General features: G+C 36.7%; 2 protein-coding genes across 3 annotated transcripts; one reads left to right on the forward strand and one right to left on the reverse strand.

The window, feature by feature from the left end:
* The first annotated feature begins 20,766 nt into the window (after positions 1-20,766).
* On the forward strand, positions 20,767-24,151 carry LOC101743851 (secretion-regulating guanine nucleotide exchange factor). 2 transcript variants are annotated; one of them, XM_021351129.3, is made up of 3 exons: positions 20,767-21,338; positions 21,413-22,268; positions 22,352-24,151. In XM_021351129.3, exons 1-3 carry the CDS (start codon positions 21,324-21,326, stop codon positions 22,600-22,602), a joined length of 1,122 nt encoding a protein of 373 aa, XP_021206804.1. In that variant the 5' UTR covers positions 20,767-21,323; the 3' UTR covers positions 22,603-24,151. The 2 variants fall into 2 exon arrangements, with proteins under 2 accessions (XP_021206804.1, XP_004930917.1); XM_004930860.4 differs by having other exon boundaries at positions 22,367-22,721.
* On the reverse strand, positions 23,040-25,137 carry LOC101743999 (coiled-coil domain-containing protein 43). The gene is made up of 4 exons (XM_004930861.5): positions 24,696-25,137; positions 24,397-24,618; positions 24,142-24,287; positions 23,040-23,915 (listed from the first exon to the last, which is right to left on the reverse strand). The coding sequence occupies exons 1-4, from the start codon at positions 24,852-24,854 to the stop codon at positions 23,843-23,845; spliced, it is 600 nt and encodes a 199-aa protein (XP_004930918.1). The 5' UTR covers positions 24,855-25,137; the 3' UTR covers positions 23,040-23,842.
* Positions 25,138-26,335: the final 1,198 nt, after the last annotated feature.

The following is a 26,335-nucleotide window of genomic DNA, read 5'->3' on the forward strand; positions in this document are numbered from 1 at the left end:
ATATCGCGCATCCCCCGTGCTGTCATCCGCATAGCAATGCATGCCATCAATGGATAGCATGTCATTGATATGCAGTATGAAAAGCGTGGGGGAGAGCACCGAACCTTGTGGAACACCAGCGTTGATGGTCATGGTATCGGAGCAGCAGCCGTCGACGACAACTGCGATGCTCCGTCCATCCAAAAAGCTAGCGATCCACTTGCAGAGTCCCTCAGGGATCCCGTATGCTGGAAGCTTCGATAGAAGTGCCCTATGCCAGACCCTGTCGAAGGCCTTCGCGATGTCAAGGCTCACAGCGAGAGCCTCGCCCTTGCTTTCCAAGGCTTCAGCCCATTTATGTGTGAGGTATACGAGAAGATCGCCAGCTGAGCGACCATGACGGAAACCGTACTGCCGGTCACTGATCAGCTGGCGATCCTCAAGATACTTAAGAAGTTGGATGTTTATGATTCGCTCCATCACCTTGGAAAGCAAGGAAGTTATCGCGATAGGTCTGTAATTCGAGGGGTCCGACCGGTCACCCTTCTTGGGGATAGGGTGGACATGAGCAGTCTTCCATGAAGACGGAACCCTGTTGGTATTGTACGAGAGGCGATATAGACGCGTTAGCGCGGGTGTCAATTCAGGGGCACATGTTTTTAGAACCACTGCGGGGATGCAATCTGGCCCACTCGACTTATGAACATCAAGAAGCCGAAGCTCCTGCCTGACCGCACGCTGTGTGATGCGAATCTCAGGCATGGAGCTGTCACACCGGGAGATGTTGGACGGCGTGGCTCCCCCGTCATCCAAAGTCGAGTATGAGGCAAAGAGCTTGACCAGAAGGTCAGCCTTCTCCTTCGCACTATGAGCCAGACTGTCATTGGACTTACGCAGTGGTGGAAGGCTAGACCTGCAGAAGTTACCTTCTGCAGCCTTAGCTAGCGACCAGAAAGCACGGCTCCCAGAGGGATAGCTATTCAGTCGCTCGCCAATTCTGGCAACGTGCTCCGACTTCGCCTTGGCAATAGCCCTCTTATAGGACCTAGAGGCGGCGTTAAATTTCCGCCTTTTCTCCGAGATATCAGGATCCCGGCATCTCCTAGCAACATTAAATGCCACGTATGCAGACCGCTTGAGGCGTGCAGTATCCCTACTGGCTTTATTATACCAGGGTTTGCTGCGATCCCCAACGGGCACCTCAGAAGAAGGAATGAATAATTCCATTCCCTGAAGCACCACGTCTTTAAGTCGGTCCGCACAGACGTCAGGATCATCGGAGGAAAAGCAGAGCCGCCCCCATGGGTAGGATGCGTAAAATTCACGCATTCCATCCCAGTCTGCTGACCTGTACCGCCAAACTCTTCGAAACTCGGTCGTCGTTCGACGACTAGGACGAGAGAGTGGTATGGCAGCACGGATAAGGCAGTGATCAGACGATCCAAGTGGAGCGTCGACCACCACACTGTATCCAGCTGGGTGAGTGGTCAGCAGAAGGTCCAACAAAGAAGGCTCGTGCCCCTCAATGTCTGGGACACGGGTGGGCTGTGTCACCAGTTGTGAGAGGCCGTAGGACAAGGCGAAATCGTAGGCAGCCCGACCCGGGAGGTCAGTGGTTCTGGACCCCAACCACTCCTGGTGATGAGCGTTAAAGTCACCAAGGACCACCACCTCCGCAGATGGGTACTGCTCAATAAAGTAGCTCAGAAGTATGTCGATGCTTTGCTGAGCGAGCCGTTCGTAACGAGTAGGTACTGCATGAAGTTTTGTGAAACAATTTTAATCGCAAATCTTCTATCTATCTATCTTCTATCTTCTATTTAAATAAAAATGAATTGCTGTTTGTTAGTCTCGCTAAAACTCTAAAACGGCTGGTCCGATTTGGCTAATTTTGGTCTTGAATTATTTGTGGAAGTCCAGAGAAGGTTTAAAATGTAGATAAATATTAAAATGCTCGGAATTAAATAAGAATAACAATTTTGTTTTTCCTTTGATGCGTTATCCGTCGGACGGATTCCTTTTGTTTGTTTTAAGTTTATTTTATACAAATGTTTAGGTATTTTATTTATCCATTGAGGCACTACGAAGTCCCCCGGGTCAGCTAGTAAGATATATAAATTAGTTAGTGTTTGACCGTGAAACATTAAATTTTCGAGATACCACTCCGTATTTACAGAGATCACTGTACGCGATACCGGAGTAGACTCTGTGTAAAATTTTAATTTGCAGTCAAGATGTAAAAGCGCCGTAACTTAAACAGTGCGGTCACGTTCTACCGGCCTCGTAGAAGACTCCGCGGCTTTCTGACTCGACAAATATCCATTTTGCTCGGTTACCGCCATTTGCCTCCGTAAGTTTCTTCCTTAGAATCGGGTAATAAGCGGTTTTTTTTGTGAATAGCCCCGGGTGAAACCTTTTTGTTTCGGCTTTTCTTTGTTTTATCATATTTGGACAAAAAAATATTAAGCGAATATATTTTTCATAATTTCTCAAAAGCTTTAAGAGAAACGTTTGATTTGTGTTGACTTGGAAGACAGATGAGCATATGACCTTGATAGAGAACGGTCACCGTCACTACAGAGTCGCCGCAAGTCGCTGAGTGCTCTCCACAAACGCCTTTGAGACCTTTGAGGAAAAACATATCATATCAGGAAACACCAAAACCTAAGTTAGATGGTGTGTGGCTGATACTGTCTACGGAGACGCAATGTGACAACAACGGAAACATTGAAAATTTTTGTCAATACACAAAAAAAAAACAATAAATGAATTTAAAAAAAGAAAGGACTTTTATAATAATGATTATATACCCGAAAAATTAATAATTAATTTAATTAGATTGTACTCATCTTCATGTAAAGCTTTCCTTCTTTAAGAACGGTTAGCTGGTAGATAACTCAATTGTGGAGTTAAGCTCGCCATTTTTTGATATCTTATCGCAATTACTGTATTATATTAACTGTGTGTACAAATAAATAATAAAGAAGAAGAATGAAAAATAAAATAAAAATATGTCAATGGTTGACGGTATTTATGTTCATGACTGACGATTATCTGCCTTACTTGACATTAATAATTATATATTTTATTGCTTAGATGTGTGGAAGAGCTCACGGCCCAACTGGTAATAAGTGGTTACATACACGTCTACAACGTAAATGCACCACCCACCTTGAGATATAAGTTCTAAGGTCTCAGTGTAGTTACAACGGCTGCCCCACCCTTCAAACTGAAACGCATTACTGCTTCACGGCAGAAATAGGCAGGGTGGTGCGGACTCACTAGAGGTCCAGTAATTACGCAAATTATAATTTTGTGGGTTTCATTTTTATTACACGGTGTTATGGAAGTCAATCGTGAACATTTGTTAAATGCGTATTTCATTAGAAAAATTGATACCCGCCTGCGGGATTCGAACACCGTTGCATCGCTAGTTACGAATGAACCGGACGTCTTATACTTTAGGCCACGACGACAATAAATTCGATAAAAACAGAAGAATTCGTTTACCGAAAACTGTTTTTAAAAAAATATTAAAGATCCGAGGCCTTGTATTATTCAAGGAGAAAGAGGGCCGGGAGTGCAGTGATGAATATTGAAGCCGCCGAGATGGCTTAATAAAACATTGTGGCGTGGCAGGTGAATACCAAACAACAACAGAACGGACCCGACCCCTTGCGACCAAAACAATACACGGATTCTGAATGAAATTTAAAATATTTAAAAGTGTCTAATTTTTTCATCAAAGGGTTCGTTCCTCTTTTGTTTCTAAAAATCTTTCATGCTAAAATGCTGAGTGCCCTGCTTTAATGTTTAATACAACCTGCAGGAATACGAGATGGTCCGTTCTTTGTATTTCGACCCTTATCAGGAACTGTAGCCGTTGGAACGTGAAACGTTAACTGGTAAAAACTGGTTTACGGAAAAACGTATGGTAATACACCTATAGAAACTGAATATAAATTCTGAATTTAATTCTGAATTCTGAATATAAAAACTGAATATTCTTTAGCTAATTTTTTTCTTAAAAATCATAATAGTCTCCGGTACTGACTATCTTAAATTAATATCTATATTAATTAATTATTTTGTTCTAGAACGCTGCTCATTTTCGTCACAGTTTGTCTCACATCTGAGCCAAAAAAAAAAGAATTAAAGACCTTAATATGATAATGTAAAAATATGTATTTAAAAAATATATATTTGATTAATTAATTTTACAATAAAAAATACAATAGAAAATTTAGATTTTTTTTAAAATACCCCATATCATCCTTATCCTAAAATCGAAATTATAGTTGAATACGCTGACCTATGACTCTTATATTGTACACCCACTGAGTTTCTCGCTAAATCTTCTCAATGGGTTGTGATTTCGATCCGATGGCAGATTCAGCGAAGCATGATGTTAGCAAATTCCTTCAGACTGAGCCCTCTGAACTCACTCACCAGATAGGTTTTAATAGCCCCTCGAGACTACTGGCGGATAGGTAGACAAAAAAAAAAGATGTGTGGTGTCATAGGACACCGGATAGAAACGAAGTTATAATATATAGTATATAAAATATTAATTTTAAGTTCTATTCGAGGTATAAAGAAAATAAAACTGCGAACGCGCGTAACGTGCGAACTTATTGTGGTACACTTCATTCACGGTTGTTTGCATAAGAGTTAGTGTATTGCGCAAACGAACGCTCTGAGATCGTGGTCAATGAATGATAAAAAATATGTTATTTTTTGTATGTTATAACAAAGTTAAGTCGTACACTGCGTGCATTACTAATAAAAATCTTACGTTACGGACGTTTTTTTTTTTTTTTTTTTTTTTTCTTTCTTTTAGGTTACCCCTTCGCATCGTCCCATAAGGAACTTCGTTCCAAAAAAGGGTTCCAAAGATAAATTAAAATTATCATCGAATTACTGGAAACATATTGATTACTAACAAAAAAATACTTAGTACATCAAGTGTTGTACTGCAGCATAATATGAAACGAAATTGAAGGGAGACGCAGTGGGCGTGAGCTGGATGGAAATTGCAATATCCGAGCTAGCTGAATTAGTCGTAGACTTAGTTTGACTGGATGTGACATTAGTGTATATTTTGTAAATATAGTATTATAATATTAAATTATACATTTTCTAACACGACTTTAACTCTTGTATTAAAGATTAATGGCTTAATGAAATTATGTATATAATACATATTTTAACGAATGGATGAATTTTATTAGATTTTACGAAACCCATCACGGTTACGCCTACTGTTGATATTAGGTAATATATTGGACTGTCAGCCATTATGCTCTACATGCAAGTTAACTCACGGAAGCGTAAGTAAAACATTTTTATTTATTTATTATTGCTTAGATGGATGGACGAGCTAACGGCCCGCTTGTGAAGTAACATTTTTGGAAGATTTCAGTTCTTGAACCATCATCATAATATAAGTGGCACATACATACATATGTAGTTTAGGTATAATACATATTATACATTTAGTGACACAAACAAACAACGAAACGTAACCGGATATTACTAGTTCCCATGTTTTATTATACTCTAACTTGCATAAATGGGTGATTGAGCTCAAAACCCACCTGATAATAAGTGGTCAGCGTCAGCGCAGTCCATAAATATTACGACGTTAATACAGTCACGTTAATAGTTCAACAACGCTTGAGAATATTAAAAATAAATTTAAACTTAAGAGCTATGTTGATGACACATCGCGTATGGTTGGTTCTCTCTATGTCGATTGGATTAGGCCTGGTGGGAGATTGGATCGTACGAGCCAGCCTAACTAAACTTCATTAGTCAGGTTTGGATAGCAGAGCAACGTCGGATTATATCGTTAGATGTCAAGTTAGACGTTTTCTTGTTGACTATCTAGAAAAATTGTAACCCGTCTGAATACTTGCGTTATTATCATGTCAATGTAAGCACTAATCATGGTTGTGGCTGGTAATGTTTTTTTATAGAAATAAAAAATAAATAAAAATTCATATTAACTTTTGTTTCCGTTCCAATAAGTATTATATTATAAATTAATTTATATAGGTCAATATTCCTATTACATTCCTCTGTGTCGACCGTCGCTTGCCAAATTTAATAATTTATGGAGAATATTGGTACAACCAAAATTGTGTTGTTTTGAAAAATATTTTCAATATTAAATTTAATCATAAGCTAAATAATAAATAAACAAGCAAATTAACTGACGTTTCTTTATAACAAGCTAATGTTTGGCTCAACATACTTTCGCTAACCCCCCGATTACTCTCTTTAGACAACCCATACCCTGGGCCAGGAAGGTCAAGTACCTGGGCGTTACCCTGGATGCATCGATGACATTCCGCCCGCATATAAAATCAGTCCGTGACCGTGCCGCGTTTATTCTCGGTAGACTCTACCCCATGATCTGTAAGCGGAGTAAAATGTCCCTTCGGAACAAGGTGACACTTTACAAAACTTGCATAAGGCCCGTCATGACTTACGCGAGTGTGGTGTTCGCTCACGCGGCCCGCACACACATAGACACCCTCCAATCCCTACAATCCCGCTTTTGCAGGTTAGCTGTCGGGGCTCCGTGGTTCGTGAGGAACGTTGACCTACACGACGACCTGGGCCTCGAATCAATTCGGAAATACATGAAGTCAGCGTCGGAACGATACTTCGATAAGGCTATGCGTCATGATAATCGCCTTATCGTTGCCGCCGCTGACTACTCCCCGAATCCTGATCATGCAGGAGCCAGTCACCGTCGACGCCCTAGACACGTCCTTACGGATCCATCAGATCCAATAACCTTTGCATTAGATGCCTTCAGCTCTAATACTAGGGGCAGGCTTAGGGACCCCGGTAACCGTACTCGTCGAACTCGACAAAGAGGTCGACGTGCAACCTAACCCATGCATCAGCCCGCTGAGTTTCTCGCCGGATCTTCTCAGCGGGTCGCGATTCCGATCCGGTAGTAGATTCATTCGCGAAACAATTGCTCTTGAGTTGTTAGGTCTCCTTCGGAGGCGCTCGGGCAGTTGTTAGCAAATCCCACCCCTCTTGGCTGAGCCTTTGCTCGCCCACCTGTCCTGGTGAAGCTGGAAAGGCCTTCGGGCCACCAGTAAACTTTCAATCATAAAAAAAAAAAAAAAAAAAAAAAAAAAAACTTTCGCTAACTTTACTTTCGCTAACAACACACTACATGAAAAATGAGCTTCAAAGAAAATCAACTTAAATTATTTTCCTCTAACATCATTCTCAAAATAAAGGTTTCTGTCATCAAACAACAAGAACTCGAGCTACAACTCCACTTAATCCAAACCTACATTGGATTCATCCACTCACAAAGCCAGCTAATTAAGAAATAAAGGATTACGCGCTGTGCTTCAAGCGCCTAAGAGCCGTTGTAAAGTAAAATAAAAGTTTTATAATTGCACTCCTCGCGACTTTAAAGAGAATTAGCGACACAAAAAATAAAACTTGACTGCCAAAGGTTACTTACAATTTATTAATTTGTATTTCGGTAGTTTTATCGTTACTTTAGATGGTAGATCAAAGTTTAGCTAGTATCTCGCTATTGTTGATGTCCATGGGTGACAGTGTTTTATTTCGTCATAAATTAGGCTACTGGTAACTCCATTCACGGCATCAAAATCTTTGGCCAGCCCATACAGTGAACTTGCAAGTACCAAGGCGTCACCCTCGACAGAAGGATGACATTTGGTCCGCACATTAATTCAGTATGCGACAGAGCCACGTTCCTACTCGGTCGACTCTACCTGGTGATCCGCAGGCGAAGTAAATGGTCCCTTCGCAACAAGGTGACACTGTACAAAACTTGCATGCGTTTCGTCATGACCTATGCAAATGTAATGTTCGCTCACGCAGCGCGCATGCACTTAAACTCTCACAGGACCATCCAATGCGGTTTCTGCACGATAGCCGTTGAAGCATCATGGTACGGGAAGAATGTCAACCTTCACGACGATTTAAATTCAGAACCGATACGTTAGTATCTTAAGGTAGCATCAGAACACTACTTCGACAAAGCGGCGCGACACGACCGCCGATAATTACTTGTTCGACCCAGGCGACGGGGCAACGCAATACCGTCACCCAAAACACGTGATATCGAATCCCCCGGAACCACTCTTGGTGCTCTCAGGCCCCTCAAGCACCAGTCACCTTCCTCGTTGAGCTCGTCGATTACGACGAAGAGTTCGACGAGCAAACTAACCCATAGGCACAGCCCACTGAGTTTCTGGCCGGATCTTCTCAGTGGATCGAGATTCCGATCCGCTTGTAGATTCTGCGAAGCAGTGCTTTTGCTAGGGTTAGCCTTGGTAAATTCTCTCAGCTTGAGCTCGTGAGCTCACCTACCAGACGTATCTAGAAAACGCGTCAGGCTACCAGCGAATAACTAGTGCAAAAAAACAGAGTCCATTCCTTAATAGGTGGGCAGTAAGTTCATCTGGTATCGACGTCTATAAAAAAAAACCGTGACAATTGTGCATCGAGTGGTTAGAGATTTTCAAACTTGACATGTCCTTCAGAAATAGGGATCGATCTATTTGGAAGAAGATTCCCGATTGATGTTTTGGACTGCGGTTACACGTACAAATTAAACTGAGGCTGTAATTATTTCAAAGCAGTATCCATCTCATTTAGATGTCAATCAGTGCTCTTCCGTGGCTGGTAGAGCTATAAAATCCGTATTCTTCGTTATAATAAACAAACAATTTATAGTTTTTTTACCCTACAGAACAAGCATAATAGTTTATTATTGAACGGGAATCACAATATCATTCAACCTTTCAGAGGAACCTTTCTCGTATTTGTTACCTATAAATGTACATTTACCTTTTTTCTACAGTAAAAATCCAAAATAAATAAATTATGAATTCTCACTTGTTATACGGCATATCATAAGTTAGTGGGTTTTTTTTTGTTTTTTTTTTTTGCTCTTATAGGCAGACGAGCATACGGCCCACCTGATGGTGAGTGGTTACCGTCGCCCATGGACCTCAGCAATGCCAGGGGCAGAGCCAAGCCGCTGCCTACCGACCAAGCCGTATTACTAACCTACTTATTGTTGCTGCCAAACATATATGTGTTTTATATTATGATTTCTATGAGCCCTAATAACTACTAAACATTAGATGAGCCGTAGGTTACTTCACCAGTCCATGCCAAAAAAGCTAGGTAGGTAGGTACATAACGATATATACAAATATAACGATAATTACAAATTAGAAAGCGATTTTAACAAATTTTACTAATTCCCTTAAAATAAAGGGAACAGAGGTAAACTTTAGTTTCGCCAACAAAGTTGTATCTTTGATTATAATTTAAGTACCTATTTCATATTCTTACTTGAAATTTTCAATCTCATAGTTTTAAGTATTTGATAATTGGCCGTGACGGTTTAAAAATATATGTACCTACGTGTATCGCGAAAAACGTTTATTGTAATATTAAAACATTGATTTCATTGTTATTTAAACAACAATAGTTGTTACTTAGAATCAAAAACATGCAGGGAAAACGCCATGACGCCAGTAGGACGACATGTGAACAGAATCGAGATTCTGAACGAGAATGCTCTGTTATTGCAAATTACCTACTCTTCAATAATTATTTCGAAATTTGACATTAACGACTTTATTTATTATAATGAACACGGCTCTACTGAATACGAGCGATGACGCAACTGCTGCTCTTAACCGTACTCGTCGAACTCGGCAAAGAGTTCGACGTGCAACCTAACCTAAACATCAGCCCGCTTAGTTTCTCGCCGGATCTTCTCAGCGGGTCGCGATTCCGATCCGGTAGTAGATTCATTCGCGAAACAGCTACTCTTGAGTCGTGAGGTCTCCTTTGGAGGCGCTCGGGTAGCTGTTAGCAAATCCCACCCCTCCTGCCAGAGCCTTTGCTTGCCCTGGTAAAACTCGAAAGGCCTCTAGGCTACCAGCAACTTCTCAAACATAAAAAAAATCTGCCGTTCAATCAGCCCTGGATTCCGTTACCTTGGTAATTAGTAATTACCGAAGAAACGTTTTGTGTTTACACATTATTATTCTGAGCCGATAATAAGGCAATGATTGAGCAATCTAAATGTACGATTGATCAAAAATAAAATCGAAGAAAGCAATTTAATATTAGAAACAAAAAAGGAAAGAAAAATTATCAGCGATTATCGACCGAACGCTCATAAAATTTCACAAGCACAAAGACGTAAGTGATTCTTACAATACAAAATTTTCACTTTTCTATTCTGTTTCTGTTGTTTTTAAAAGATATTTCATATATATAATTTATATATAACAGATTTGAAATAAGTAGTGGCTATATTTGTACATGCACTATTTAACGAAACTCAGTGTGTAATCAAATATGTTTATTTCATACTATTTCGATGCCTCCAATGAACACTACTCTAACTCCAAATTCGTAGGTTTACAGGAGGAGCGTTTAAATGAAAAAAGTTGATAAAATCTTTATTATTGCAGATATATTTATGGTTTTTTCTTGTGTAACTAACTGATTTACTCTCGCTTCGAACCCCATCAATAAGGATTTGTAATACTTTTAAAATAGTGAAGCGATTTGCGTGAAAAACGAAAATATCAAAATTTTGAGTTAGAGTAGTGTTCATTGGAAGCATCGATTTATCATTTGTCGTATTAAATTAAATTAGCATAAAATTCTGCTTTCGTGCTTCTAATATTTCGTGTATTGAAGTGCCCTTACTTCTCCGAAATATATTGCCTCTTGAGTCCCTCTTGTTTTCGAGTGCTCTGCGAAATTCAGCTTTTCTTTAAGTCGCAAATAGAGGATCCCTCGAAATGTCAAATAAAGCACTATCTTATTATCTTGAATGAATGTTTAAGTTAACTGATTAAGTGTAGCTTTAACGATCGAAATAGTTAGATAAGATTTAACAATTAAACTAACTCAACTTAATTAAGCTTAATTAAATCAAGTATTATTTTGATACAGATTAACTTTTAAATATTTGATGTAGCTAATCTGGAATCACACAGAAAATATCGTTCTCTGCTCTGTCATTATCATCTGTTTATTGGTGTGAAAATTGAAATAAAACGTTGTTTTTTCCTCAAAGGTAATTTTGATAAATTCTGGATCATATCACTAAATTACTTTGTATTAGAGCTCTTAAAAACTGTGTACCCTGAATATGTATTTAAAAAAAACGCCGACATCAAAAAACAAAATATTCTTTGTAATCCGATGAGAATTAACGGTGTATTATCATTAACAGAAGATTCCGATTAGCAAAACTTTATCTATAAATAATTAAATAAAATTTCATGAGATTTAATGTCTTGATACGAACCATTCTAGTCATTTGACAACGAGGATAATTCTCAGTAGGTATATATTTTTTTTTTTATTGCTCAGGTGGGTGGACGAGCTCACAGCCCACCTGGTGTTAAGTGGTTACTGGAGCCCATGGACATCTACAACGTAAATGCGCCACCCACCTTGAGATATAAGTTCTAAGATCTCAGTATACAGTCAAAATCTGTTATAACGACATTGAAGGGACTGCTCATATTCAGTCGTAAAAACCGATAGTCGTAACAACCGGTGATGCTTAATGTGTATCGTGCAAGTATAAACAAATCGATAGGGAATTATTGGAAAAATATATTTACATGATACGCGATTTTTCTTCAATATTAATTTGTTTTCTTTTTCTTTGTGACATTTTGAAAGTTTCACGAATAACTCCACAAAGTTTTGGTGCGTCTTGTGTATAGATAAGTAACAAACTAACTGAAGAGATATGAAGAAGCGGGCTTTGACTACCGCATGCACGTATTTTGTTTCTAAGAATTAGAAAAGACCCTACACTAAACTAAATCCTATTGTTTTCTTTCTTGATTTTAAAAGCCATTGAATACAAATGTGGATACCTATTCAAATTGTTTACAATACAGCTTAGCCGGTCGCTCTAACAGATCTAATTCTCCGAAATATTAGTTAAATGTGGTCGTTTTATGAGGTATGTCGTTATTACCAATGTCGTAGAAAGCAATATTTTTAATAAGGCGGTCATATGGCATTCAGCCGGGACCTTTGTTCTAGGTTATTATAACCGGCATGTTGTTCTAAACGATGTCGCAGTAAACGGTTTTGACTGTAGTTACAACGGCTGCTCCACCCTTCAAACCGAAACGCATTACTGCTTCACGGCAGAAATAGGCAGGGCGGTGGTACCTACCCGCGCGGACTCACAAGAGGTCCTACCACCAGTAACAGTAAACTGTATTTTAATTATATTGTATTGTAATTTATTAATTAATTAACTGTATTTCTATTTTAAAGAGTAATAAAGCTCATTATATTTTAGTGTCAATGCACATTTTATGGTAGGCAGCGGCTTGTCTCTGCCCCTGTCATTGCTGACGTCCATGAGCGACGGTAACCACTTACCATCAGGTGGGCCGTATTCTCGTTTGCCAACACCAGAAATAAATAAATAAAACACGAATTTCTAATTACTCCAGCCGCATTAACACTATTTGTAACCTTATTTTTCTTCTTGTCTTTATCCCGCGTTATGGCTGGTTGGCGCAGTAAGTCCTCCTATCATGCTGCATAGGGATTTGGCATTAGCTTACGACCGCAGCCTGCATGACGTCAACCCACCTTGGGTTATATCTCCATATATCCATTGCAACGCGCCATAGGGATGGGTTTTTTGCTATTTGTTCTTTTGGTGTTTCTTTTTTTTGGTTTATTTATATATGTATATTAACACTGTTCATTAATTAAAAAAAAAAGCACACCTTTTACATTGTTTGAGGTTTAAAACACGTGGTTATTATAGGTGACTTTATAATTTTAAATCACAAGATATGTATGGAGTTAAACTTCTAAAATTACGTTCACTTAATGTATTTATTGCAAAAGGTTGCTACATTAAAATTTTAGAATAAATAGAATTTTCATAAATTTAAATGCATTTTGCTTTTAAAATCTTAATTCAAAGAGCGCACGCAGTAAAAAGTAAATCTTTTTAAGAGAGCCTAGTGCTTTCAGCGGTGACGAAACAAGTTGAATGCAACGAGGCGTATTTTCGCTGGAATTGCAACGGCCGTAGGCAGAAAACCTGAAGTCACGGACCGAAAAAAGGTTGTGCAGCTGTGCCGTTAAAAAATGAAAAAAAAAAAACGGCATTCATTAAAGATGTTCGTATAAGTTGGAAGTCTAATTAGAGTTTCGGTCCTCCAAAAGGAAACAAATGGAGCCTTTATAAGATTGTTTTGTTGTCTGTCTGTCTATTGACAAATCGATCTGTCCAACACTTAAAACTGTTTTTGTTAGGAACGCGTACCGGTAACTCGTCAGGTTTGAGCCCCGTGAGCTCACCTACTACAGCTTAAGTAGTTAAAAAAAAAGTTGAAATTAGTACTAAATAATATGTAGGTACTAAAGACTACGGTGAAAAAAAGTCATAAAAATCTCGAGATTCCCAGTCAACACAATCAAGATATACTGTCACATTGTCATATAAACTACATATAAGGCACTTCTCGTTGCCCTCGAATCATTAAATTTAAAGAAACAAGATCCAATTATAAAAATGAATGCCAATAAGCCAAAAAAAACATCTTACAAAAAAATTATGAGGGATACATTTTTGTAACCATAACTCTAAGTTTTGTTTTGCTTTGTTCTGTTTATGTTATTAATTCAAAATAATTTCGCATCAATTCTACCGTAACTGACATAACCCGAAGGGATAAGTATACATAGCTGCGGAGGCCAAATAATTTGCGAGTAGCGACCGCGTATCAGAATGTGTGGGTAGGCCTTCTATAAAATGGACCGACTATCTATTGAATGTCGCATAAATCCGCTGGATGTGGGCAGCGCAGGAGAGTTATGCCATGAACATCTGTAGACAGGTGATTATTTAAATATTAAGCTCACGCGGCCGAGGACATGAACTACGTTAGTATTTTCAAGATCCAAAAGCTAAGCAACTTATAAGCAATCGTAATTAATTTGATGTTGATATAATATATGTTAACATCAAATTAATTACGATTGATTATTATATTATTATTAATCCTTTTTTGCTTAATTTTAGTTGTTATGTTCTGTAAATCATTTATGCTTCTGGCCCATTTATGCTTCGCCCAACTGGATAGGATAGTCCATGCATATAAAAATTATTAAAGTATTATTTTTGTATTTTGCTTATGGGTATGTCTGTAAGATGCGTTTAATACATAATGAACATTAGTACTAGAAAGTTACATAACCTATCATCTATACGAGTATATAAAAAAATCATCCCATATCATCTCATCATCACATATTATCATTTTTCATAAAATTAAGAATATAAATTAAAATAAGACATGACTTAAAGGTCTTAATTACCAGATCTTAAAATCCCTTTTAAAAAAATCTGCATAATGTATGTACTTACGCGCATAACTTCAGAACGCCAGCAACAAATTTGATAATTCTTTTTTTTTGTATGTCAGGAGAAAGTTCTGATGAAAAAAAAAAACAAAATTGCGCAAAAAATTAGAAAATTTAAGAAAACTTAACTACCACATTAAATTTGGTAATGTCACTAACCTTATGGAGTTTCACATAACATTGACTAAATGCTATTGCAAATATTATTATATTTATATAAAAGAAAATTCCATAATATCAATAATAAATTTTAGTCCCCGAAGCGAAGTGAGGTTCGACCGATAGTTGAATAATAAAAAGATTATAAGTGTGGATCATATTTAATTCTATGAGCGATTTTATTCAAACTAACGGACGAAGGTACAAAGATAAATTCCATCAATAACAACTAGTCCACTAAAAAATTCACTTCGGTTTGGTGGCATGTTTTATTTAGAGGTGTGCGCAGTGCGGCTCCTTCAAATATTTAGTAACAACCACAGGGACTCCGTCACTGTACTAATAATGCTGCTCTTAACTGATGTCCTAAATTTCAAAGTAATTCAAGAGACGAACTAACCTCTACGTGCACTTAAAAATATACAACAATTTTAGAAAGACAGAGCATTTGGGTTCTCTTTACTAAAAGATTTTCTATACGTGTATAAGTCACTGAAGTCCTCCTAAATGGCTGGACCGATTTCGATGAAGTGTTTTGTGGGTTGGAGAATTTATATTTACAATTAAACAATTGGATAGGGGGTAAGGAAATTGGGGCTTAGGATTATTATTTATGACAATTGTCTGCTGGTACCGCTATTCCATATACATACATCAATATTTTATTGATCTACCTTCTATATATGTACATAAAGTCGATGTATGGATGTTGTAGACAGTAGATTGTAGATGTATGATGTAGACTCCGAAACGGAAATCTTCGGATTGGCCTAAGGGGTGATCTTTTGAAGTTTGGTAGCAATCGGATCAAAGTTAAAACAAAGATCGGCAAAGCGGGCTGGCTTCGGCTAATTTCGATGTTGTATGTTTATAATTATAAGGTTGGTATGTTTCTTAATCAAGGTCATCAGCCTATAGCAGTCCACTGCTCCTGCGTGAAACGGAAGAGCGAACGTGTGTGATTTCAAATTCAAAATTAGGTTCTTTGGTAATTCATTTTTTTAAATCCTGTGCCTTCAAGGAGGTTCAATGAATCCCCGAGAGGCGATGTCACAAGCGTGTAAATTCTAAATTCAAAACGGTGTTAAAGATAATAAGGCGTTCATTCAACAAATAATTTTTCCGTAGCCTGTAATAATAATATTTGCTAAGAAACATGCTAACAAGCTAGAGTTATAGAATACCATAGACGATACAAGTAGACAAACAATATGCCTTCCTATGCAATATAACTAAGAAAATTTGAATGAAACACAATAAATGACATTTAGGTCTTAAACGAGTTAATAAATAATATATATTTAAAATAACTTTATTCGTGGATTTATTTCGAAAATCATAAAAACTGATAATAAATTCTAACGATGAATCTTGTGGCTTCCATTTCGCTTTTACTGCTTACGCATAAAACAGAAATGACACATAAAAAATATTAATATTTACATAACAAATGCAAAACAGTGTATTCCGTCATAAAAATTGGTAAAATAACATCTCACTCTTTATCCATATTTTCGAAATCATCCTATCTAAAGCTGAAAGTTTATCTTACTGATATTGACTGACCCAGTAGCATAGTAGTTCGCACCGCTACTACTTACTGCCTTATGGTTCTGTTCTGTGAGTTCGATTCCTAAATCGGGCAAACGTTAGAGACGAATAGGTTGATTTTGTTCTGTTTCTTGGTGTTTCATAAATATATTGTCCCTGATTTAATAGACAAAATCCAGGAATTTCCTGGAAAAATTGCCACCCAAAAAAGATTGAAATCCTCAAAAACTTTATGCCAAATAGGGACTCATTTCGTTCGTTTTGATCAAAGCTTTTCCATAGCTAACTTAATAGGAGTATTTAATAATCAATGCTTTCGTCAATGTAAAACTTATCGCAACGTACTGCAATAAATAAAATAATCCAGAGTAAAGCTCATTTTAGCGTACATTTTAAAGTTAACAGCATGAAAAGAACGACGCCTAGCAAAGACACAGTGGGGCGTGCGATTGAACTCAATCATGCGAGATATTGACCGACGACCTGGGTCGTTACGTAACGTAAAAATACCAATACCCCTGTCCCTAATAACGAAGCCTTGTATACGACGATTATAGTTTGAAAATAATTAAAAATATTAATAATTTTATTGAAAACTAGCTGATCCGGCAGACTTCGTAGTGCCTCAATCGATAAATAAAAAACCTAAGCTTCTGTACAAAATAAACTTAAAACAAACAAAGGAAAAACAAAATTGTTATTTTCATTTAATTCTGAGCATTTTCATATTTATCTACCTTTTAAACCTTCTTTGGACTTCGACAAATAATTCAAGACCAAAATTAGCCAAATCGGTCCAGCCGTTCTCGAGTTTTAGCGAGACTAACGAACAGCAATTCATTAATATATATTTATTATATATAAGATTTTATCGAAAATTAAAGGAAATCTAAACTAAATAATGTAGTCAGAATTAAGTTAGATTTCTTTTAACTCTCGTGTGGCCGTGATTCAAGGGGCAGTCACACGAAAATATTCTAAAGGATGCAAATGAGGTAGCCCTACGTAAAGATAATTTGTTTTAGATTCCATAAAGAGCTTAATTGGAAAACAATAGAAGACGTAGGAATTTATGTGCGGAGTTCCGTTGCCACAAACTAGCTTAAAAAATAAAAGCTGAAATGGCACTTGATCATAAAATAAAAATATAACCAACTCGAGTTTCTCGCCAAACTTTCTCAGTAGGTCGTGATTCCGACCCGGTGGTAGATTCAGCGAAGTATTGCTCTTGCTAGGACCAGTGATAGCAATTCTCTCAGGTTGAGCCCGTGAGCTCACCTACCGGTCCGTGAGTACTTGGAACCAATGGCGGATCCAGGGGGAGGGTCATGGGGGTCATGACCACCCTCTGAGCTGGGTCCAGGACTTAGGTGGACCACTAATTGAATATAATGATTTTATTTATATATTAAATTTTGTCACCATACAGATTTTATGTAAGTACATACCTTCAATATTTATTTAATTTAATATAATATAATAACTTTGTATAATGGTAAACGCTTGGAAACGAACGCATCTAAATTTGACTATGTGACCCCCTCCTGGCGCCAAAGCTGGATCCGCCCTTGCTTGGAACAGCCTCTTAACGATTAATTCAGGAAAGAAAAGAATTACACATTCGTATTGATTTAAGTAGGTACTCAGGGTGGAATGGCATAAACCACAAAAAATAAAAGAGAAATAACAGAATGCTTTGCCACGACCATTTATAAATATAGCTTTACTAGCTACCATGCTATTTATGTTTCCAATAGTCATTACGACAAAAGCATTTGATTGCTCGGAAACACACGTCATCGCGTCAGTGGAATCTATTTAGTAAATATCAAACTCGTTGTGACCTAAAGGACACCACGGCTGGTGAATCCTGCAGGCAGGTACCAATTTTTCTAATCAAATATTATGCATATTTCACAAATGTTCACGATTGACTTCCACGATGAAGGTTTAACATCGTATATAGAAAATCAAAGGCACAAAAATATTTGTTACGTAATTAATTATTACTGGTAGTAGGGCGTCTAGTGAGTCCACACCACCCTGCCAATTTCAGACAACTTTTTTTTATTAGTTAGATGGATGGTCGAGCTCACAGCCCACCTGGTGTTAAGTGGTTACTGGAGCCCATAGACATCTACAACGTAAATGCGTCATCCACCTTGAGATATAAGTTCTAAGGTCTCAAGTATAGTTGCAACGGCTGCCTCATCCTTCAATCCGAAACGGCAGAAATAGGCAGGGTGGTGGTACCTACTCGTGCGGACTCATAAGAGGTCCATTTGATGAATGTTTCCGATCGTGTTTGTAATTCTGAAGTTAATTCGCTATGAATACCACAAAGCTGTTCTATTGAATGAGTTTCAGCTGACAGTTTGGGTTAATTTATAATTAAAACTACCTTTATCGTTTAGTTTCACTTTTATTATTTTTATTTTCTAGATATTTAGTTTTTTTTTCTCTAGATTTTTTTATTAATAAGACGGTAATTACGCACAATATCCGAACGTCAACGAGTAATATTATTCTTACCACCTAGAAAACCGTAAAGTATTTTAATCTGCAAATAAAAGCGAGATTAAAACGTAAAGATAGTTATAATCAAATCTACAACTCGTGAAATTGAAGAAAATACTCAATTTAAGTTATATTCACATTATCTGAATGTAACAATTACCTCCATCTAATTCATAGATTATACACTTAATATATTTGAAAATCTAATTCCCACTTGAAAAACTATAAGGTGTTACCATACAAAAACTCCACTGTAGTGTCACCCTATCGTTAGTGTCATGAAATTTAAATTTGTTGCAGGTTAAAAAATAGCCGGTTGAAGTTTGAGTAGGCGGCGTACATTATTGGATTCAGTTACGGATGAAAGTATCACAAAGCGGCTTACTGGGTCGCAAGCCTCGTGTGTAAACTTTGCCTCTCAAAAGAATAAACATTATGGCGTGGTGAACAAACTTTTTCATTGAAACTTTTCAACGCAGGTTGATACCAGTCTTGCTACTCAAAAGCAAATGAGGTTGTATCTGTTAAATTTTAGGAACAATTTTGTAATATTTTACTTTAAAAAAAAACGAAATAAATTATAGACGAGACGGACGTTAAACAATTCGATTGATACTTTAACCTCAAGTCTCAATCATGTATCAAGTAGGTGAGTTCACTCCCAGGTTTGGAACTAGTTATATGCCTATTACAATTTGGAGCTCAGGGGTCTTGCATTACGGGCTAGTGTAAAAGGATTGTTTTGGAGAGTGTGAAGGAAGGAGGGTATTAGCAGCAAGACTGGATGGCCGACCCTGGGTAGCTTTATCAAGTTGCATGTTCTACATGCTGCTTGATGATGCTGCCAGAGACTGATTTGATAGATTTATTTAAATACTAACATAGTTCTTAAATTATTTGTAATACTAACACACTATGAGACTACGATGTCTTGAAATAAAAGATTTTTATTTTATTTTGTTTTTATTTTATTATTATTTATTGTTTGAATGATCGAAATAATTCTACTTTCTTCCCAATTCTATTATTTTTAAAGAGATACGTTTTTCCCCTTCGGTACTAAATAGATTCAAGTGTCGATGTGTCCATTCATTTTAATAAAATATAATGCTGAAGATCACGTTCATGTTTGCACGTATAAAATTATGACCACGCGCTCCTTTCTAAATAATCCTTAATTTAAATGTATCTTAATCTTGAAATTACGAAACAAACTTCTCAAACTTCGGTTTCTAACAAATGCCACGAACAAGCAGAAAGTTTCTAACTCAGCAGATGTGGATGAGACGCGATTAATCACTTTGTTAAGTATTGTGAATACAAACGCTGAATCCAGACAAAAGCTTCCGTAACAAACGATGAGATTAAGCTCATAGTGTGAAATAAAACAAAAAAAATACCGATACAAATGAATGAATAAAGAGGTAAAGATCTCATACAATATTTCTAGTAGTTAAAGGTGCAATAATCGAAGAATCAACATTGGGTCTATTTTTTTTAGAAAATTATGTCCATACATAATTTAATAATATTAAGTAATATTTTCTATTTTTTATCTGATCAATCAGAAACTATACGGACGCTACACGTCTTCAGTTCATTTACGCAGTGACAGTGACTGCATAACATCGGGTGGGCCACATGTTAGTCTGCTTACGATGCCAACAAAACAAAGTCAACGCAGGAACAAACGACGAACAAATAATTAAAAATAAAAAAATCCGAAAATCAAAAAAAGGTGGCGCGAGGTGATGGTTTGCTTATTAGCAGATATAAAATAATTAATAATTGGGAATTTAATTGTTTTTATGATCGAACAATCACCAACAGTCGTCGAACATTGTCGATAATTGATCAAAACTAATATGAGCGATAAAAATAAAGATATCTAGTAAAGGGGGCCCACTTAAAGGTGATAATTTGTTTAATTAATTATAAATAAATAAAACACGAACAAACAATTTTTACATTCTAACATTAACGAACAAACGACGAACAAATAATTAAAAAAATATATCCGAAAATAAAAAAAAGGGGTCCAAATTCACTGAGCCAGTGGGGACGGACCATGGAGTTATAAGTATAGTAACTCTATGGGACGGACTAAATATATTAAGTGTATAATCTATGGACGGACTTTTTGGCGGGAACGCGAGGAGTGAAGTTGTGCGATTTGTTTTATTTTGTCTATTTAGTGTTTTTTCAGGTGTAAATGTGTAATAACGGTGGTTTATTAACTGTTTAATATCTGTAAAAGTGCACAAATGTGGGAAAATGAAACAAAGCCGCTGGACGTCACTTCTCGGGATCCTCCATAAAGTCCAATGAAAAAGTCTCAGTAGATGACCACCATTTTACTGAGATTATATTTCATCCCATATCATCTTATCTTCATTTCATTTCATAATTTTTCATAAAAATAAGAAAATAAATTAAAATAAGACATGACTTAAAGGTCTTAGTTACCAGGTCACAAAATCCCTTAAAAAAAATTACTGCATTGCAGTAGATGTGTTAAATAGTATAATTGGAAATTGAAATTATTTGACAAACTGTGTTGGATTTATAGTTACTCAATTGTATTGCTAACACGATGACTCTATAACTAAATAGGACAGGAAAAGTAGTATGTTAAAAAAAACCGTATCCGCTAAATTATGTTATGGTCATGGGTAAATATTCTACATTTCAATTATTTTAATGCTCTCAATTTTAATACAAATACAAAAATTTTCAATCAATATAGGGTGCCAATTCACACGGACAGCTCGGCCTATGTTATGTTAATGAACAAGTCGAGAAGCCGACTAAAATAAACATTGACTTTCATGGCAATAAAGTTAAGCAAATAGCATGTGGAGGTGGACATACATTGCTTTTAGACACGGAAGGTAAACTTTACTCTTGCGGGTGGAACAATAACCTACAAACTGCAACAGAAAAAGAAGTAAACAGCTTTGAAAGAACATGGAGATTGAGTGGTATAGTGTTTACAAATATTGCCTGTGGATGGGACTTCAGTTGTGGTGTCACAGATGATAATTTTTTATTTGTCTGGGGTTCCAACTACTATGGACAACTAGGGCTGCCTCGAAATGAATTTCCTGATAGCATAAAGCCAATAAGACTGCAAGTAAATGCTTGTGAAGTGTCTATGGGCTTGAGGCATACAGCAATTGTTAATTCTAAGGGTGAGGTCTGGATAACTGGCTGTGGGAAGCATGGACAACTTGGCCTTGGCAGTGATAAGCTATCTTCTGATAGGTTTGTGAAAGTAGTTATAACAGGAAAAATAACTCATGTTGCATGTGGTCAAAGACACACAGTATCATGGAGCTCTGATGAAAAGGCTTTGTATGTATGGGGTGACAATAAACATGGTCAGTTACTTTTACAAAAAGATAAATATCCCAAAATTTTCTCACCTCAAAAAATTGATATTGATGTTAGACAAAATGTTAAGAAACTGTTAAGTGGTTGGTCAAATGTATTATTATGGTTGGAAGATGGTACACTCCTTGCTTGGGGACGAAACAATTATGGACAATTGGCAACTGACCAAACAGTGGTTGCAGGGCAGAGAATAAACATCAAATTACCAGGTATGTTATGAATAAATATTGACTTACATTATGAACATAAATGTCACAATACATTGAAATACTTTTTTCAATACAATACACAGAATTTTTGTTTACAGAAGGAAGACACATAAAAGATGTAGCAATAGGATCAGAACATGCTCTGTGTTTAGCAACAGATAATACCATTTGGGCTTGGGGTTGGAATGAACATGCAAACACAGGGATTAATGCCACTCAACTGCATATAAGCAAACCAACTTTAGTGCCTTTTAATATAGAATCTAATTTTACTATTACTCAGCTATATTGTGGTAGTGCTCACAATTTCATTGTAATTGAAGAAGATTCATAAAAAAACCACTTATATGAAGAATTCTGAACACAAATTAGGAAGTTCAATGTTTAAGTAATAAGAAAGTGTGATATTTCCTTATAATTTTTCAAAATTTTTATGATAAAACATGCAATATTCAGAACATGCTCTGTGTTTAGCAACAGATAATACCATTTGGGCTTGGGGTTGGAATGAACATGCAAACACAGGGATTAATGCCACTCAACTGCATATAAGCAAACCAACTTTAGTGCCTTTTAATATAGAATCTAATTTTACTATTACTCAGCTATATTGTGGTAGTGCTCACAATTTCATTGTAATTGAAGAAGATTCATAAAAAAACCACTTATATGAAGAATTCTGAACACAAATTAGGAAGTTCAATGTTTAAGTAATAAGAAAGTGTGATATTTCCTTATAATTTTTCAAAATTTTTATGATAAAACATGCAATATTTTATATTTTTTTATTAGAATACACATATATTAATATTTAAAATATTGACTATAAAAAAATAATATAACATTACGTTGTCTTCTAGAAAAGTTGGAGGGTTCACTGCTGAGACAAATTAAGTCTGTAAACCAAGCCACTTAATTAATTATGAAATATATCAGTTTCTTAAAATCATTTTAGTAGAAACTTTTTTATATTGCTGTTAGTGTTTCCACTTAAGAACAAACATGTCCTTAAATTCAAACTGAATCACATAAAGGACACACTAATGTGTGTAACAATAATAAACCAGTAAACAATATTCATTTTTAAATTAGTATAATTTACATATTAAAGATTATAACATAGGATTATATAAAATTTCAAGACATTCATTATCAATCAAAAAATAATCAAGTTCAATCACTTGATCACTGACACAAGAAGACAATCAATTAACATTTTATTAATGACACTAATAATTTAGACATATTTGTAGACATTTTGTAATTATCTGGACAATGGCTACATTTTTCTGCAATTCTAAATACTCATGCAAAGAATAGCTAAGCAGCCCTTAAAGTAGTACCTTAATATTTAAATAATGTCCTGATGCTAAATAACAGTCAATCTTCAATTTATCAATTTAACTATAAAATCAAAACAAAACTAATAAAAACAATTACAATTGAAATTCCAATTCCAAATTTGATTAATACTTGTGGAAAAAAACTATCATCAATTTATTATCAGGATATTACGTTGCACGGTTCATCCATAATAAAAAAATGTTTTCGGTTCATTCTTAACATATATTTTGCTACCTCTTCCTTTCCCCTTTCTGTGTTTTACGCTTTTCTTTCTTTTCTTCTTTCAACTGTTTTTGTTTTTCCCTGAAAGATGTCATAAGCTATTACAATTTTGTGATTAGAAAACAAAGTTTACCCATCAAAAATACTTTTATGGTTTTATTATTTATAATGTGTCAAACACTTGAAATTGAACTGTAAAAGTGCTTTTAATTATGTATGACTCGTGAAAACTAAAATTATACTATATTTTACTTAGACTAATAATGGAAATATTGCAGTGATATGATTAGTAGTTATTAAAACTAACCTATCTTCTTTGTCCTTTTCTTTCTTCTTCTGAGCATCTAAACGTGCTTGTTCCCTCCGCTCCCTCGCAGCAGCAGCCACATCTAATGCATTTGTGTTTTTGACTAGATCTGGACTCTCATTTTGTTCTTCCTGCGCCTGATCCTCCTAATGATCAAATGTGCATTATATAAATTAGAACAGACAAAACTTTTATAATGCGCATAATAATACACAACAGTATATACCATGCTAGTTCATTTTATATTCAAACTACCTCATTGTCAGAGAGTTGACTGTACTGAGACAAGATCGCTTCTCGTATTTTCTTTTCCTCGTCTGTGTATTCTCGTCGAGTTGTAGTGGCCAGTGTCTGGGATTCGAGAAGTTTGGCAAGTTTGCTATCGACATCTGTTGCAGGTTGTGCAGCCTCTTTTTTCGGTTGACATTCCTCCCACTTCTCAAGTATTTCTTGTACGTGTATCGAGATGTCTTTTTTCTGAGAAATTTAACGGTAACAAATTTTAGTAAGGATTCTAGCGAAGAACGGGTGTTTTCCATCGGGTTTTTACTCACAACTATCTCAGACAGAATATCTTCTAGAGCGTCTCTCTTTTCATCGACGGTGTCTTCGCCTTCCAAAATACCAGATATATAAGACCCGAACACGCTTTCATCTGTTTTTAGTGATCTCAATTTATCAATTAACCACAAATCAAACTTGCTCGCCGCCATCGTCTTAGTATCAAATGTCAATGGTCAATATCTGTCAAATACTTCTTTTTTGTTGATTCGTCCATTACATTAGCAAAAGAAACATAATTCAAAAATATGTTTTGAAGAAAACCATCTCTTGCAAGAAAAGTGAAATGGAACCAAATTAAACGTAAATAATATATTTCGGTCCGGTGGTTGATTCAACGAAGCAGTGCTCTTGCGAGGGCAGATGTTGGCAGTCTCCAAGTCTGAGCCCCGTGAGCTCGTTCGGTGAAACTAGCATAATCCCTCGAGGTAATTAGTAATAGGCGGGCATAAAAAAATTAAGTATCAATTTACCTAAAATATAAGGCTCTATGTAAATACTTTTAAAGTCATTAAATTTTTTTTTATTGCTTTGATGGGTGGACGAGCTCACAGCCCACCTGGTGAAAAGTGCTTACTGGAGCCCATAAACATTTATAACGTAAATGCGCCACCCACCTTGAGATAAAAGTTCTAAGGTCTCAGTATAGTTACAACGCTTGCCCCATCCTTCAAGCCGAAACGCATTACTGCTTCACGGCAGAAATAGGCCGGGTGGTGGTACCTACCCGTGCGAAATAACATAGGTCCTATCACAAGTAAATGTCTGTGCTTCTTGAGTCTGGTGTGGGCCAGTTGCTTAAAAGTCTTCCTTTACCTTGGCTTCCTCTTAAGTGACCGCAAATTTTATTTCATATTCAGTCCTTCGGTATAGTTCAAAATATTGAATATTTTGCGTTATGGTTTATGTCAGACTAAATAGACAAGACGATCATGTTCATGTGGATTAAGCGCTACTATATGTACAACATTAATAAAGATAAAACCTGGCCAGAATATGCGGAGTATCGACCTCAAGCACTTAAATAAAAACACTAACAATTGGTTCGTGAGTGTCTTGGTCACTCTCCAGGTTTATGGTTAATAAAGACCTCTGGACTAAATGTGACCAAATCGCCAACGCGCAAGACATTACTAATCGGAAATGGGACTGGGACACACTCTACGGCGCAGCGGAGTTTGAGTGGAAACCGCGTGACAGAGAAGACCTGGTCACCCTGTCCACACTTGGCGACACACCGTGGAGAGCGAGAGGACTTTTTTTATAGCTTAGATGGATGGACGAGCTCATAGCCCACCTGTGTTAAGTGGTTACTGGAGCCCATAGACATCTACAACGTAAATGCACCATCCACGTATAGATATAAGTTCCAAGGTATACAGTTCTCAAGTATAGTTACAACGGCTGCCTCATCCTTCAAATCGAAACGCATTACTGTTTCACGGCAGATACAGGCAGGGTGGTGGTAACTACTCGCGCGGACTCAAAAGAGGTCCTATCACCAGTAAAAAGCTGGCTGCTGGCATGACCATGACCACATGGAGTGATGTCAAGGAGCAAGCACAAGACAGGGTCAAGTGGAGACAACTTGTGAAGGTCCTATTCAGCGGGGCACCCTAGGACTACAACATCT

Source organism: Bombyx mori, chromosome 4, assembly GCF_030269925.1.
Source record: "Bombyx mori chromosome 4, ASM3026992v2".
Taxonomy (NCBI): Eukaryota; Metazoa; Arthropoda; class Insecta; order Lepidoptera; family Bombycidae; genus Bombyx; species Bombyx mori.